Genomic DNA, 16,312 nt, shown 5'->3' on the forward strand with positions numbered 1-16,312 from the left:
GCCGGACGGGGGTTGGGGGAAAGGGGGGAATAGAGACTAAGCTCAAGGGCCACAACACAGACTAAGTCGAGCCCTCGAGTCTGGAAGGAAAAAGGAAAGGGATATAGCAGACGAGAATCCGCTTGGGAAAATGGCACCGCTGTGCACATCGAATTAAGCCTGTTGATTTCTCGATATCAAACAACTCGAGGCTCGTCGCGCAAGGAATAAGCAGAAACCAGGCCTATTCGACACAGCGGACCGTCCTTGATCGTAGCACACGTTATGTTCTCTGGACCTCTTGCACGCTCGAGTTGCATTTCATGTTTCCCATTTTTTTAAGACTGAGTTCATAATCTATGCGATCTCACGCTTGCCCTCCTTGCGCTCCTTCTGTTCAATGGGTCAGTATTCCGTATCATAAGTGGTGGATGTTGGGTTCGGGTTGTGGTCAACGTACAAGGGCCTTCATGGTGCCGTGGAGAGCGTGACGGTGGTTGCGGCGGAACTTGGGGTCAACGCCGTTGAGGGAAGGGTAACGGTTGGTCTTGGGCTTCTTGATACTATTCGAGGAGATATATCAGCGATTCGGTTCTGGTTGAGATGGTGTGACGGATGGTGGTCGAATGCAGTAGTTCGAAGATATTGCCCGAGCGAAGATTCAAGTCGTGACCTCAAATTTATCACACCGGATAAAATCATTCGCACACTGGCGTTTCTTCCACCATATCCATTGAATCGATTGAAAAATGTCGGGCAGGTGTAACAGTAGGGTGTTCGAGGATGTTCAAGGGTAGACGTACCCGTTACGGTGAGCCTTCTGGCTGTTGTGGTGCTGGGACGCGTTCTTGGACTCTGTGGGTGAAAATCATGTCAGCGCCATCGCCTTTTTTTTCAACTCTCTCCAGCTTGCAGAGGACCAAAGGTCATAAGGTCGTGGTAAGAACGTACTGGCCATCTTGTCGGATGTTGTCGCTGATTGACGGTATGATGGATGGAGAGGAGTGGGAATAGGGACGTCAGGCCTTGGATGCTCGGCTAGGGCTCGTCCGTTTGTGGGATCTCGCTTATCGGGCGGTGTACATACTAGAGCGTCACTAGATGGCTTGTTACTTGCAAGATTGTCCTAGACAACGTCATAATATTTTGATATGGTATTGCATTATATTTTATTTCAATAGACTGTTCTAGATAGTTCAAAATCCGGGTCTTTTTGGCTTGCTTTTCGCAATTCTCCAGTCTGCAACTTTGTCTCTCTTCTTTCTGCCGCTCACATACACGTGACCTGATTCCATGTATATCACGTGCGTGATATACTTCCCCATATGCAAGTCAAGTATGTACTACTGTCTACGGGTATCGAAGAAGAATTTATTTCGGGTGCCACATAAAGCAGCAAGTCCAGTGCACATATACAATGCGTTGTACCCGATTACAAGCTAGAACTTCCAGACCAACTAGTTCTCGGCGTCGAAACTCCACCTTTGGAATTGGACCTCGGGCAAGAATTCAATTTCCAAAGCAGACAAATACTGAAATACATAGAACAATAATTGAAATGATATGCTTTCTCATTGTATTCTCATAAAATATGCATAGAATGACCATAGTAAACACAGCTCATACTGGCCATAGTCCGGCCGTTGAATTCCCGTGCCACGTGACTAGCCGCTAGGGAACAACCGGCATTCCGACTTCGACCTTTGCAACGCAACTTCAAGAGGGATAATCCAGCCTTTGCACGTCATCCACCACTGCAAAATGAGCTCCTTCCGCTTCGCTCGCTCCGCCCTCCGGGCTCGCCCTTCTTTCCTCGGTGCTCCCGTCCAGCGCCGTGGTTACGCTGAGGCCGTCGCCGACAAGATCAAGCTGTCCCTGACTCTGCCTCACAAGGTGCGTGAACGAACTCCGGCCGGCACCCCAGCATAATAGCCTAATTACTGACATGATAATTGATTGACAGACCATCTACCGCTCGACTGGCGTGTATGTTATGCTTCCACCTGCGCCCACGTCGACGGTGCCTGCGTCCTTTTCCAAATACTGACCAACATTCGCGATTACAGTACCCAGGTCAACATTCCCGCCGCCTCCGGTGAGATGGGTGTCCTCGCCAACCACGTTCCCTCCATCGAGCAGCTTAAGCCCGGTCTCGTCGAGATCATTGAGGAGAACGGCGCCACCAAGCAGTACTTCCGTACGTCCGATCCGCGCGCCCTGAGACATCCCGCAAATCTGGTCTCTTGTCAATTGAATTGATCAGCTAACAATGGTTGCTATATAGTGTCCGGTGGCTTCGCCGTTGTCCAGCCCGACTCCCAGCTCAGCATCAACGCTGTCGAGGGTTTCGCTCTTGAGGATTTCAGCGCCGATGTACGTTATTTTTCTGAGCGACGTCGTGACTCAAGCTAACTGAAACTTCCTTGCTAGTCCATCCGTGCCCAGATCGCCGAGTCCCAGAAGATTGCCAGCGGCAGCGGCAGCGAGCAGGATATCGCTGAGGCCAAGATTGAGCTTGAGGTATGAACCCGCGGGGAGTACTGGTTTGGTTAAATACTGACTTTTCTTGAATAGGTTCTCGAGACCCTGCAGGCTCACGTCAAATAGACTTGATGTACATAACCATTATCGCCCCAACCATGAACATGTAGAATTATAGCAATTCTCCCTTGCCCTCTAATTTTACTTGCTAATTATATCGTTTCTGCTATCTACATTCTACAAGAATAGTTGGCCGCTTATGCAACTTTGTGATGTCTCTTCAGTGGTATCTTCAGTGGTCTTTCAGTGGTCTTCTCAGATATTCTGTTTAGATGTCTTTTTCTAAAACATCTTCTAGTGGCTTAATTTATGAAACCGACTTTTCCATGTATAACCTGGGATATGGTAGAGGTGGGAGCGCACCTTCCAAGCTTGGAAGTTTGGCAGATGACTTGCACCTTTCATTCGGAACCATCGACTTTCATCTTCAGCTGACCGTGCAGACATGGCATTCGTTAAATCACTCAAGTCAGACCCTCTCGGCATCGTGGATGCTCGACTGAAGATGACGGATCCCCCCACGGATGGCTTCTTTTCGCCTTTTGCACCATCGCCATTCACTAGGTTTGATCGAACTGACGAAACACAGCCAGGTGGCCAGATAAAAGCAGAAGCAGGCCCAAAGCAAGCCCACCGTGGTTTCGATTCCAGCCGCCAATGTCCTCGACTTGAGTTGGATGTTGATGTGGATAAGTACCACACTCTTGATGGCGCTGAGCCCTTGAATCCCCAAAACACACCCGCATCACACAGCGAACGAGAGAGCATGGAGGAACCTACTGGGTCCTTTCGTTGCTATAAAATGGAGAACTTACGGACGAGCTCTGCACCCCAGATGGGGGAGTTCAATTTCGATTGCTTCCAAGATTCGCCAGAGGCAAGCTTGGTTCGTCAAGACGATGGAAGCGAATCCGCCAAACCCTCAAAGTTGCGACGCCTTTCCATTGGCCGCCGACAGTGGATTAAGTATCCTGTTGCTGCCCTGGCGAATCGTCACCCAGGCGTAAATGCCAGTAACTTTGAGAAATCTGCCAAATCAGGTTCACTGCTGCGAAGCGTTCGATTTTCTCCTGCCGCCTCGCTATCTCCACCTTCTCGTGCGACACGTCGTCCCCTACCTTCGATTGAAAGAAGACAGGATTATGTTGCTTTGCATCGACAGAAGAAACAATACCGGAAATGGAAGCTCACTCGTCTCGCGAACTCTCAAAAGTATTCACCCTGCAACATCCCTCCAAAAACAACACAGTCTCCGGCACCCCGTATTCCAAAGAACCATGATATACGTGTCTCCTCCCTTTCCAGCTTGCCATATCGTGAAACACGTCGAACATCATTCTTCACTCGCGTCGGCTCGGATGCTAGTGCCCGGGAAGTGAGAGCCGACAATGTGGGCGACACTCCTGTTGCAGACGATTCGAAAAGTGTGGGTAACACCAAGCAGAATACCCCTGCATTTCTTGCGATTTCATTTTCGCTTTACAGAATCCGACATGCGCCTATTTCATCCACTGAGAAACCACCAAGGTACACTTTCAAATTTCGAATGACTCCAAGTGATCTCCCTCAACAACCCTCTCCGCATTTCCCTACCGAATTCGAACACATCGCTTGCCACCCAGTCATCGATGACTTGCTATTCCACACTTGCTTCATCGTCCCGGCTCTTGTTGTATTGCTACCTCTCCGTGTTATCTTCGCTGCAACACATCCATTGGTCAACACCCGAGCTGGCGCTGTAATGCTCTACCTTGCCAGAGCTTTACTGTATCTGCTGATCAACATCGTCGTTTTTGTGCTGTTCAAATGTGGAGTGTCTTGCGGCTGCCAGTGGAATCCGGACACTGGCCATTCGAATTGAGTAGCTCCCTGAGGTGGTGAGCAATTGAGGTTGAACAAGATCCAGGTGCCATGCGGACCAGGGAATTCTATCTATACTTTCCCCGAACACAGTTTGTATGCAGTATGTTATACGAGTATCTCCTTGTGTCGTGGTAATTCTAGTTTTGCTCTATTTGATACATTTTTGTGGCTGAAAGCCGAGTCATGAGCATGCATTCAACAGATTTCAGTAGTGAGGCTATTTGTACCCTGTCCCATGCCCCCTTTGATATAGACATATATTGAACGTAGCCTGGGGCCATCGTAAATGCTGTACTACAAAAATATAAGTGGTTCTAGAGCTTCTCGCAACCATAGTGTACAGCAGTCTCTTACCGCCATTGCGCCAGTTCAGATTTCACCTGTGCAGTTTATAATATGAGTATGTATACATTTGAATACACTAGCATTACACCAATTCTAGATCCAACTAAGACGATATCTCAAAAGACTACCCAAAAGATCATTAAAAAGTACACAGTGCCTATGCTTCGGCGAAATCCAAAACAGCTTCCACTCTTCTAACAAAGTGACATGGTATTGAACGCGTCACCAGTTTTTCATAGGAGCTCCAGAAAGACGAATCTTCTTACGTCGAGCATTCGAATTTCCATCCACTCGGAGTGTTTGACGCCAACTAATGAGACGAAAGTTCAACTAGGTAGGTGCGAGGCTCTCTGTTTTAGCAGTCTGGTACTTCACAGACCGTATATTTCCACGTTGAAGGTGAGGGCCATTATAGCGATCTTCAACAGTGTGGAAGCGTGTTGTTTACTAGCTGATGTCAGCTGAGTGACAGGGGCCATGGGCAGCTCTAGCGCCTCTCATTCGGGGCAAGCTCCAATCTTAGAATCTTCACGGCTCAGCACAAAATGCGTCGTTCTTTCTCACATCGGTTTCGCGAAATAAAGGGCGCTGGGGCAATTACTTTCAAGAGGTTTCTACACTCTCAATCAACATTGGCAGACAATGGACCGGATACCCCGCATGGCGACAGCGAGGTTCTCGGTGCTCAATCCACATCACAAGATGAGCCTCGCGATCTCTGGGACCGAGCAGAAAAGGCTCTGCGAGACAGTTCCGATGACCAGACGAGAAAGGTCATGGAGACATATTTGTCGATTCTGGAATCAGAGCTGGGATTTGCGATTGCGGGGATGACATCTTTTGATCGCCAGAAGCAGTTGTCTAATTTCACTGTCAACAGAATCCAAGCTCTTGAGAAAAAGAAATGGAAAGTTCGACTACGCGAAAATCACGTTTCTATCGAAAGTATCTTGACTGGGATTGTGAATAATGTGCTGGCTGTGAGGGATATCGTTTCCCCGGCGGCTTCTGCAGATCCGCATGTTGCGCTGGCTTGCGCAGGAGTCACAGTGATTTTATCAGTAGGTTCAACTGCATTTTTTTTGTTGCCTTTTTTGTTGTTCTTTTCGTTCGTTGCAGGTGTTTTCCAATACTGTCCAACGAGATTGCTAAAGCTTAGGTTTAGCTGCTCATTCGATCAGTGAACGAGCACAAGGCGCTACTATCTGGCTTTGACTATACGTCAAAACTGATCTGCCAATTCAATGTGATTGAGAAACTGTACTTGTCACGCAAAGATGTTGTTCTTGCCAGCGCGGACGATGCTGGCCGGTTTGCGACTGAGTTCGAAGCCAGTATGCTGGATCTCTATTCAGGAGTTCTGGAGTTCCAAGCCCGAGCTCTGTGTCACCTTTCTAGACACCCGATCAGACAGAAATTCAAAGAGACGTTTGCAGTCAACAGTTGGAAGGAAAAACTAGCGGATATTAAGGACTCAGAGACGCTGTGCAGGAACTTCACTTCGGTCATTGACTCAGCAAAATTGCACAGTGGCCTGGAAAAGCATGAGCGAAGTCTTTTAGAGGTGCGGGAAAATACCAATGACATCCTGGACACCCTGAGAAGGCACAAAAACCCTCAAACTGCTTCTGCTCGGGATGAGCTTCTCAAGGCGCTTTATACTTCCCGCTATGAGGATCACAAAGACAGAAACCAGGAATCAGTCGAGGGCACATGTCAATGGTTCACAAATCATCCTCTATTTCAAGGGTGGAGGGACAATCCATCATCTTGCTTGCTTTGGGTTTCTGCAGACCCTGGCTGTGGGAAATCAGTGCTGGCAAAAAGTCTAGTCGACCACGAGATTCGGGGGTCTGAAAAGCGGATCGTCTGCTACTTCTTTTTCAAAGATGATCATACGGAGCAAAAGAGTGCAGTGAATGCCTTGTGTGCCATGCTACGCCAATTGTTTCTCCAGAATGACAAGCTTTTGCACAAATCCATACTTGAAGATTTCAGGACAGATCCAGGTTGGCTTACCAAGTCTTTCTCCAGCTTGTGGGACTTGCTGCTCAAAGTAGCGAGCGGCCCGAATGCCGGGGAAATCGTTTGTGTTCTAGACGCTCTGGACGAGTGTGAGGAGAGTGAACGTGCTCAACTCACGCAAGCTTTGAACAGGTTCTACCGCAGGGAGAACAGCAAGTCGTGGTTAAAATTCCTGGTAACGAGTCGGCCATATGCTCATATACAGCGCGAGTTTCAACCTCTGAAGAATCGCGTTCCAGAAATCCACCTGAGCGGCGAAGACGATGTTGAGACAGAGAAGATCTCCAATGAGATCAATCTGGTTATTCAGACCCGCGTTGAGGAAATGGGGGATCGTCTGCAGCTTGACAATCACGAACGCGTGTTTCTTCGCAATCAGCTTCTGCTTATCTCTCATCGGACATATCTTTGGGTCACTCTGATCTTTGACGTGATTGAGAACAGCATCAGCTACACGAATTCGAAAGTACAAGAGATCATTCGCACACTCCCTAGGACAGTTGACGAAGCGTACGAGAACATCCTGGCTCGGAGTCCCGACCAGGCAAAAGCCCAAAAACTTCTCCATATTGTTGTCTCTGCTGTCAGACCCATGACCCTCAAAGAGATGAGGATCGCCCTTGCAATAGGCCCAACTGACCGTACGTACGAGGATCTCGATCTTGAGTCGGAGACACGGTTTCCCACCGTGGTGAGAAATCTATGCGGGCTGTTTGTGACCATCATCGATTCAAAAATATATCTGTTGCACCAGACTGCAAAGGAGTTTTTAGTGAAGAAGGCAGGGTGTACATCCAAACCAAGCGCGGAGCGGAGATCCTCAACAAATTATAGAGCTGTCGAAAATCAGCCGCATAGCGATATCGCCTTCCCTAAATGGAAGCATTCTCTGGTGCCAACCGAATCAAACAACATTCTCAATGACATATGCATTGCATATCTTTTGTTTGAGGACTTTGAGTCTTGCCCGGAGAAGCTTCTCACGGAATATACCCAAGAACATGATTTCTTAGAATACGCAGCCAAGAACTGGGCCGAGCACTTTCGTAAGGCGTCGAGCGAAAGGCAGTCAGCGGCTTTGAAATCAGTGATCGAAGTGTGCACTCTAGGTTGCAGGCGATTTGATGTGTGGTTTTCTATACACCAGGGAAGCTCTCACCTGTCGAGTTGGAACGAGTCTCACATCTCTGACCTTTTATTGGGATCGTATTTTGGCCTGGAATTAAGAGTCAAGGCTCTAATAGACAGTACTGGTCAAGGATTGGATGACAGGGGCTCGTTCTTTGATGGGTCTGCTTTGACATTGGCAGCTAAAGGTGGACACGAGCAAGTTGTGAATCTACTCCTGGATGCGGGAGCTGGTGGTGAACCCTCTGACATCAAGGAGGGATTGTACCAGCCTTTGGAGGAGGCTGCTATCAATGGACATGCCCAGGTTGTGGAAATTCTTCTGGGCCGGGAAAAGGAATTCCTTGATGCAGCATACCATTCGAAATCGATGGCACTCTGGGAGGCAGCAGGAAATGGCCACGAGAAAGTTGTGAGACTTCTGCTAGCATCCGGGGCTGATGCAAATGGTGATTCCCCAGATAAATCGCCGCTCTCGACAGCCGCGGAAAATGGCCATTTGGAGATCGTGAGGCTCCTGCTGAAACAAAAAGGAATTGACCCGACGTGGCAGAGTGCAGCGGGTAATACACCACTTAGTCTGGCTGCAGCAGGCGGTCATGATACACTAGTCAAACTTCTTCTCTGCGTCGAGGGGGTTGACCCGGATTGCCGGAATCACGAAGGCTATTCGCCTTTATCCTGGGCCGCAGGGGGAGGTCACATTGAAGTAGTCAAGCTTTTGATCGCAACAAACGCTGTCCAACTTGACGCGAAAGACTCGTGCGAGCGCCGAACCCCACTCCTCTCGTCTCTTATAGCAGGGCACGATTCAATATCCAAGCTCCTGCTCGACAGTGGGGCCCAAGATATTGACTATGGTGATTCCATTTTAGGTGGCCGCACCGCGTTGTCAATCGCCGCCGAGCGTGGCAACGAGGTCCTATCCAATCTCCTGTTAGATACGGGAAAAGTCAATCCTAATTCTAAGTCCACCTACAATCGTACGCCGCTTTCATACGCCAGTGAAAGCGGGGCCACTGGTATTGTCAGGCGGCTATTGAATACAGAAGGCGTGGACCCTGACCTCACCGACACCAATTACGGGCGAACACCACTCTCATGGGCGGCAGCAAAAGGTCATTTCGAGGTGGTCCAGCTATTTTTGCAGTCACCTGGGATTGATCTGAGGTCTCGTGATTTCCTTTATCGACGCACGCCGCACTTATGGGCCCTTTCGCATAACCATTCAGATGTCGCTCATATAATCCGAGAGGAAGAGATACGAAGAGCGCCGGATGATGCATTTGAAGAAATGATGTTGTCTCCCAAGTATGGCGATGATTTCATTCAGTCCAAGTTGCCATTGCGCCTCCCATCAAAAGTGGTGTCTCCCGAGTACGATGGCGACGACGATGCCGTTCAGTCCACGCTGCCGTGGCCCGTGCCGACTTTGCTGTTCACAGAACATTAAAGTAGTAGTGAAAGGTTGTTTCGAGGCCCAGCTGTTGCACTCACCTGGGGTTGATGTGAGCTCTTGGGATTTCATGTCCTAAAAACTTCTCCTTATGATTGTATTGAATAGATTTAGAGACTTGGAAGAACCAGGAAGTAGGAAGTACAAGGAAGCCGAGGCGATGTTTTGTCTACATAGTGTCTAAAACGCCTGGAACCAGCACCTGGTCTTCTTCCGGTCCCTCCCGAAGGAGCATTCATCTAGGTGAGAATACGGGCATCTTTTGCTTCGAATTTCCAGAAATGAACGGACGTGACGATAGGATCTGTAATTCCGGTCAATTTAGCGCTAGTGGGACTGAGCTAACCTCCGAGCGTGAGTCATTTTTGAGGACTCAAGGAATCTTTCCACAAATATACCCCTTGGGCGTAATAAATAATGGCTGAGAAAAAAGTGTCTTGGTAGCGTTCACTACAATTGCTGCTGTTCCTCTTCTCCTCGAGCTCCAAAAAAATGAGCTGCATCCAGATGAACAATACAGGGGACGACAAGCTTCAGGTCCCCGGATTCGGCGATATTCCTATCGATTATGAACTACCTACCGGTGAACGCTTTGCACATGGAGCCCTGGAGATTCTCGACCTTGGTGGCCGAGGTCGAGGTCGAGCTCAGCGTTTGACATTCCCCGAAGTTATGATGTTACGCCTTATGGGACGAGTGACCGAAAAGCCAAACTGGGAGCGCGGTATCTTTGATGAAAACATCGTCGGCCAGTGGCATACTGATGCTCTGTCTACTTGGAAAGCGGAACGCTATTTAGAACTAGACTGGGATGTCTGCATCGATATGGACCTCGTCACTCCCAAAATGTGGGAATGGTGCAAAATGGAGCTAATAGATAAGGCCGTTCAATTCCAAGAAACCGGTCATATTCTCACTTTCAATGCCGACTCTGGAGTTTGCAAATCGGACCTTGGGAGGGAGTCGCAGCACGATTTGCAGGAGGCATTCTCCATGCTCCGAAATCCATCAATGAAAGGAGTCAATCGGAACCCAGTTCTTGATCTGGTTGACCCCTCACTATTTCAGCTGGCATGTGGTCGCTCTTCCGTGTTTGACCAGGGAGGCCGGGTCAATTTGGTTGATAATGGGATTTCCAGTCCGCTTACATCCAATGCCCACGTCCCGCCAACCCCAGAGCATCCCGACGAGAAAGTGAAGGCGAAATACCCGAAGCAGACATTCCTACCGGATAGTCGTCTTATTTGTCACATGTACCGCTGGTCCAATCGATTCCAGTGGTTACCTTGCGAGGTATCACTCGGCCTTAAGGCTACAGATGTGCGAATTATGTCCTATATCAACAATCTGCATCCCAAAAACGCGCAGGCCTATCGTGCCATAGAGAGACTGATCTCTACGAGCCTAGACCCCTGAAATGATATTCTGGTCAAAGGCCCAACTAGCCGCTACCCACTGCGTATCAAGACCTATGGATTTGAGGCCTGTGATCCCCACGACATATATGGCGAAATGTTCCCCGGTCGGGTCAGGAGGCGACTCCCGGACCAGCGTTGGACAAAAGATATATGGGATGCGTATTGTGTAAGACTCAAGGAGTATCTTACACTTCCCGAGCTCGATCAAAAATATAGGGTCGATGACCCCGATCCAACTGAATCAGAAGATCCTGATGATTTTCTTGCGGCTATGACACCAGAGATGTGGGAAATGCCTCCGTCTATGTTTTCCGGAGAGTCTCCATCAGAAGAAGAGATATCCGAACTTGTAGGCGGCAAAAGCCTACGACTACACACATTCAAGTACCCCGAGGCGGGAATTTCCTACTCTTACGAAGATTGGAAACAGGGAAAGACAATCAAGTCTTTCATTGAGAAAAGGAAAGACTACAGCCGCTCTCCACCCAGTGAACACCAATACCAGTCTATATCCCTACAAGACGAGTTTCGGAAAGACGGCCTACAAGTGATCGTTCGCATATCTAGTATTGATCTCACACCGGAGAATCCATGCTATCAGGGTGATGACGACTTCCACGTTGATGGTTTGTTAAACGAACACATTGTCGCTACCTCACGGTACTACTACGACGTGGAAAACATCACCGAAGCGTATATATCCTTCCAACAAGAAGATGAACTCGACCCATATGAGTGTCGAATTGGGATGGATGCAATGCACAAAATCTTTGGTCTTCCAGTTATAAAGAATTCCGAAGGATTCACCTTGTGGACTCCAAGGCTCCAAACTTTAGGCTCCGTGGTCACATATCAAGGTCGATTTCTAGCCTGGGCCAACTCTCTTCGACACAAAAATAAATCATTCTCGCTGGAAGATGCTACCCGCCCCGGTCACCAAAGATACATTACCCTTTTCCTGGTTGACCCCCATTACCGGATCTGCTCCACTCGAAATGTTCCTCCACAGCAACATGAATGGTGGCGAGAGTCGGTCCTGGCCAATGTGGACTCTTTGAATAGGTTGCCACAGGAGCTGGCGGATCTTATCATGGACGAGACTAAGGACTGGCCAGTTGGTGTAATGGAAGCAGAGAAATGGAAACATGAATCGGACGCAGAGCGTGAGCGTGCTAGGGAGGTACAAATTCGAGCAGTTGACTATTCTGATTTTGAGGTCCTCTCTTTTTCGGCGAGGAAGACATTGTAGTTAGTCCGTCAAACTAGTAGTGTACGGTAGGATGTTTTGTGTTTCTATAGACTCCACGTATCTTCCCTAATTTGTGGCTCATGACGTCTTGGCAATATAACGAGACCCGTAAATCTCTTCAACTTACCCTTACTATAAGCAAGATATACTTTAGAGCAAAGAAAATGCCAAAAGGAATTGCGCAATTTATGCGCCTCAATTAAATATCCTTTATATTGCTATTCCTATTTCATTTCTTCAATAACAAGGCGGTTTGGCCGAGTGGTCTAAGGCGATTGACTCGAAATCAATTCTCTTCGGAGGCGCATGTTCAAATCATGCAGCCGTCGTTTCCTTTTTTTTTTTGCTTTTTGCTGGTATGGTTAATTGATTTACCTTTTTTATAGTGAAAAAAAGGCGATATCCGATGAAAGAGTATAGATGATCCTGGTTGGTACTTACCCAATACTATTCAATAAACACCCTACTTCTCTAAAAACACAATAAATTATAATTATAATTTTTCTAAACCCTCGCATTTCTGAGACAACCAATTGTTTAATCAACAACACTATGGGCCTTGTACTACTCGTCGACGATGTCTTACAGACTATGTGTCTATTCTCGTTTATTCTACTGATTTTCGTGGAAAGCATCGTTGATATTGATTGTGCTTTCGGTCAACTCCCAAATAACCGTTGGTTGCATGTTATTGTTCATCAACGTCATGTCTCTTCAAAAAGTGTCTTTGGCTTTGCCCGCGTTTTAATTTGCATTCCAAATATTAATTACCCAGACCAGATCCCGCTTTTTTTTATCTCGCGAGTGAGACCCTTATATTTCTGGGATCATATTCGATCCCAGAATCCATGGCATGGTCCCAGAGGACCTATAGCTCCCGGTGGACTGTATAGCTCCGGGGAATGGGAGGTGAGAGTGAACCGTCTATTGACATCGCTAAGCGCATCAATGAGGTTGAGGCTTCTATCGACATTGCTAAGTGAGCCAACCGAACTCGCAAACGCCTATGCTCGATATCTTTTCTGCTATAAATTCATTGCCACCAAACCTACCATATCTCCCATGGCTACTTCAAAACTTCAGTACTCGGAGTTGATGCCTTAGGCCACCATGTAGTACCCCAGACAGCAACCCCCTCCATACGATATCTCCCTTCCAATATAACTCTCCCCTCCTACCCTTTGGTCCCTACATTCTCAGTGTCCTAACAGATGAAATGGCACAAATATAGACAAAACAAAATTATCTTTACCTGCATCGCCTGATCCCTTATTATTACATCATGTCCTAGCATTTTCAGCCCCCAAAATTCTAACTAGAGATGGCTAGATCCCTGGGGCCGACCCCTAGGGTGAGACTGGCCCCTCATGTCTGTAACCTTTGAGAACATTCACTTTAAAACTCTTCAAACCTTTTCTCAAGATTTCATACATCAAACCTCCTACTCCAACATGGTCCACACCTTCTATGACGGAACCATTGTGGTGGCCGAACACATCCTAGGCTCCCTGTCCCACTTTCTCCAACAAGCCGAGCAACGCCCTAATGCTACCGATCTGCTCAATGCACGTCTCTGTGAGGACATGTATCCAGTGACCGACCAAGTGCGCCTCGTAACCCAATTCTCTGAATACCTGGTCGCCCGACTGACCGGTCGGGAGCCGGTAACCACTGAAGGAAAACCCACCACATATGCCGAATGCTACGAGCGGATTGAGAAGGTGCTAAAAGCGCTGAAAGAGGCCGACAAGGATGTCGTCAACCAGCACGCTGAGAAGCTTAAGCTCACTCAAATGGGCCCGGATCAGGCGGCGGAAATTAGCGGTGCTATCTATGCCCATACCATTGTCTTGCCGAATATTTACTTTCATCTCACTACCGCGTATGGAATTTTGCGGAAGGAGGGAGTGCCGCTGGGTAAGCTGGACTATTATGTCGGATTCTCTTCTCGACGACTCGCTTGAGGATGTGTAACATAGAATTTGTTGAATTTAACCGAATAGAGCCCTAAACAATTGAACTGGGGTTTGAATGAATTTGTAACATGTTTCCATAGGTTTCCATAAGTTATCGATAGTATACCAGAATGCGACTCCAAAGACCGTTGGGACCATATTGGATAATCTTAGTGTATAACAAGCATTTATGATCCGCCCGCATTGCCGAGTACCCTCGGGTCTATCAGATTACTTTAGAATAAATAACAGCATGCTCGATTTCAGTAAATTGATATGCATAATGTACGTGAGGAAGCTATCGAGCTGGTACTAGACGTGCCCGCATTAAATGAAAGTATAGGGAGGAACTTAGCATTTCGTTCATATAAGAGCTTGGTTACTACTTCTGGGAGCAATCAATAGCATGTCTGGGAGCATGGAATCTGGGTGTGACAGATCGCGGGTGCTTGGGTTGTAACCCTACGCCAGCTGGCCACAAAGGCGCAATGTTTGGTCAGCGAGCCAAACGTCACCCCTGTAGGAGTTGTAAGAACATTCATATACTTCCTGAATCTTGTATAGAAATATGAAGTCCGACTTGTGATTTTTGCACAAACATGACCTATGTACTTGCAAGAGAGACATCTCTTGAATCTAAATATGTAACATCAGGACCGGAGGGTGACTATCATTGTTAGGCGGGTGTATAATAGTGGTGTTATATAGGGCAGTGGGCGGTCAAGGGGCAACTGGACGTCCAAAGTTACGGGTGGAAAGGCATTCTGGCCTCAAAAGCGGTCATTTTGGGCGTCAATCCCAGGTCCTCATATTCTAGTTGTAATTAGGGATCTTAGACCTATACAATCGAGATGTGAGTTTAAACTCTCTTTGCTTGAGAACAATTTGCTAACTATTGATAAGTGGCGTGGTTAATCAAAAAGATAGAGCCTTAGCTCCAGGGTTCGGAGATCATGAACTGTGGAGGAACAGCGAGATGGTCCTAACAAATGCTTATCTTAAACGAATGTAAATCATCACCAGAACATAGCTTTTGCTACTCCCACTGTCATGGCAGTCCATACTAGAAGAACACCACCGAAGTTTCCCATATTCGACGACACACCGTTCGTCTTCACCGTAGATGGCGAGGTGGGTAGGTCGCTTGACTGATGCACAGTCGTCGAGGCAGGTAGATCCCCTGACCGATGCACGATCGTAACAAAAGGTGCAATGGTAAGACCAACGAATTCATAATCGTCAGGAACGTTATGATGCCTGGTGGAAACCGGATGTGTCCCAGTAAGTGACATCATTGGCCCGCTCACCGTGGTGCCGTCCAAGAGCACCGTCGCAGACTCTATATCAATATTGTAACTCGGCATGACCATCTCGCAAACCGTGCTTATTTCGTAGTCTGGAAGTGCTGAGTAGCACCCTACTAAGGTGTTTGCGGTCATCGAACTATGGTAAAATATTAGACCATTTATTCACGCACTACAACATGAAAATCAGACACGAACCTCGGACAACACCACACGGCTGTTTCATTAGGTTCCAGCATTTGCACAAACACATTTTCCGGTGTATTCGCAAAAGGGAAATAGAAGTGCGTGGGCACTGGTGCTATCGGACTGACCACGCCCGAGGAAGTCACTGGCTTGTCGCCGTCTCTCGATGCCAGTCCTACGGTTGCCCATCCGGATGGGCAGTACAGGCCTGGTGAGAAATAATTCTTATGCATCTCGTTCTGCGGATTTAAATCCAGAGATGTATATTGTGGCGGTAGGGAGGTGATTGTGCCTGTTGGCACACACGACCAGTCATATTCGGGTGAGCATTCGGCTCTATAGTAGAGACGCGGGAACGGGATTGACTCCCCAGCCCCTACATTGCTGGTGAGTGTTGCGCAACTGGTTGGAGCAGTGAAGGTTGTTGTGAGTGGACCCCAGTTGGAGAATGTGTAGCCGGAGAGTGTGGAGGCGGTTGGCATGATGCAGATATCAGATTCTCACTGAGTAGAACAGGAGAGAATTTATTGAAGTATTATCTCACTCCGTACGAAGTACAAAAATCGCGCTCGTTTGTTTTCCCCTTTTCATCCCGCCTTGGCATTTTATGGAAAAGGCGCCCTAAACGCACGTAGTACGACAGTCTAGTTCGGATTTTGCCTGTAGTATTACAGAGAGAGCCTCAGACAATGGGGCATTATTCTAAATGTGAAATTTTATATATACTTGTAGAATTTACAGAGTCACTGTAGCGACAAACGGCGGAGGCTGCGACAAGATAGTAATATATATTGTAGTGGGGAGACATGGCTCCCACTATGCGCCTGCACCTTTCCTCTCATTTATGCAAGCGGATATTATGT

The 16,312-nt window shown here is 47.8% G+C and overlaps 8 protein-coding genes across 8 annotated transcripts; 6 read left to right on the forward strand and 2 right to left on the reverse strand.

The window, feature by feature from the left end:
* Positions 1 to 84: 84 nt before the first annotated feature.
* N7517_008299 (60S ribosomal protein eL29) lies at positions 85 to 1,023 on the reverse strand. Its single transcript, XM_056726029.1, has 4 exons — positions 931 to 1,023; positions 783 to 834; positions 440 to 542; positions 85 to 372 (listed from the first exon to the last, which is right to left on the reverse strand). The coding sequence occupies exons 1-4, from the start codon at positions 935 to 937 to the stop codon at positions 337 to 339; spliced, it is 198 nt and encodes a 65-aa protein (XP_056576880.1). The 5' UTR covers positions 938 to 1,023; the 3' UTR covers positions 85 to 336.
* Positions 1,024 to 1,740: 717 nt separating this feature from the next.
* N7517_008300 (F1F0 ATP synthase subunit delta) lies at positions 1,741 to 2,586 on the forward strand (the record flags this gene model as incomplete). Its single annotated transcript, XM_056726030.1, has 6 exons — positions 1,741 to 1,872; positions 1,943 to 1,965; positions 2,046 to 2,176; positions 2,264 to 2,352; positions 2,410 to 2,499; positions 2,554 to 2,586. 6 exons carry the CDS (start codon positions 1,741 to 1,743, stop codon positions 2,584 to 2,586), a joined length of 498 nt encoding a protein of 165 aa, XP_056576881.1.
* A 379-nt stretch (positions 2,587 to 2,965) lies between these two features.
* N7517_008301 (uncharacterized protein) lies at positions 2,966 to 4,381 on the forward strand (the record flags this gene model as incomplete). The annotated part of the gene is made up of 1 exon (XM_056726031.1): positions 2,966 to 4,381. One exon carries the CDS (start codon positions 2,966 to 2,968, stop codon positions 4,379 to 4,381), a length of 1,416 nt encoding a protein of 471 aa, XP_056576882.1.
* Positions 4,382 to 5,273: 892 nt separating this feature from the next.
* N7517_008302 (uncharacterized protein) lies at positions 5,274 to 9,334 on the forward strand (the record flags this gene model as incomplete). Its single annotated transcript, XM_056726032.1, has 2 exons — positions 5,274 to 5,789; positions 5,894 to 9,334. 2 exons carry the CDS (start codon positions 5,274 to 5,276, stop codon positions 9,332 to 9,334), a joined length of 3,957 nt encoding a protein of 1,318 aa, XP_056576883.1.
* A 495-nt stretch (positions 9,335 to 9,829) lies between these two features.
* Positions 9,830 to 10,753, forward strand: N7517_008303 (uncharacterized protein; the record flags this gene model as incomplete). Its single annotated transcript, XM_056726033.1, has 1 exon — positions 9,830 to 10,753. The coding sequence occupies one exon, from the start codon at positions 9,830 to 9,832 to the stop codon at positions 10,751 to 10,753; it is 924 nt and encodes a 307-aa protein (XP_056576884.1).
* A 96-nt stretch (positions 10,754 to 10,849) lies between these two features.
* N7517_008304 (uncharacterized protein) lies at positions 10,850 to 12,004 on the forward strand (the record flags this gene model as incomplete). Its single annotated transcript, XM_056726034.1, has 1 exon — positions 10,850 to 12,004. The coding sequence occupies one exon, from the start codon at positions 10,850 to 10,852 to the stop codon at positions 12,002 to 12,004; it is 1,155 nt and encodes a 384-aa protein (XP_056576885.1).
* A 1,451-nt stretch (positions 12,005 to 13,455) lies between these two features.
* On the forward strand, positions 13,456 to 13,968 carry N7517_008305 (DUF1993 domain-containing protein; the record flags this gene model as incomplete). The annotated part of the gene is made up of 1 exon (XM_056726035.1): positions 13,456 to 13,968. The coding sequence occupies one exon, from the start codon at positions 13,456 to 13,458 to the stop codon at positions 13,966 to 13,968; it is 513 nt and encodes a 170-aa protein (XP_056576886.1).
* A 1,007-nt stretch (positions 13,969 to 14,975) lies between these two features.
* Positions 14,976 to 15,931, reverse strand: N7517_008306 (uncharacterized protein; the record flags this gene model as incomplete). The annotated part of the gene is made up of 2 exons (XM_056726036.1): positions 14,976 to 15,402; positions 15,462 to 15,931. The coding sequence occupies 2 exons, from the start codon at positions 15,929 to 15,931 to the stop codon at positions 14,976 to 14,978; spliced, it is 897 nt and encodes a 298-aa protein (XP_056576887.1).
* Between the last annotated feature and the right edge of the window lie 381 nt (positions 15,932 to 16,312).

The sequence above is a fragment of the Penicillium concentricum genome (genome assembly GCF_028827145.1).
Source record: "Penicillium concentricum strain IBT 3081 chromosome Unknown utg000003l_segment0_segment0, whole genome shotgun sequence".
NCBI lineage: Eukaryota > Fungi > Ascomycota > Eurotiomycetes > Eurotiales > Aspergillaceae > Penicillium > Penicillium concentricum.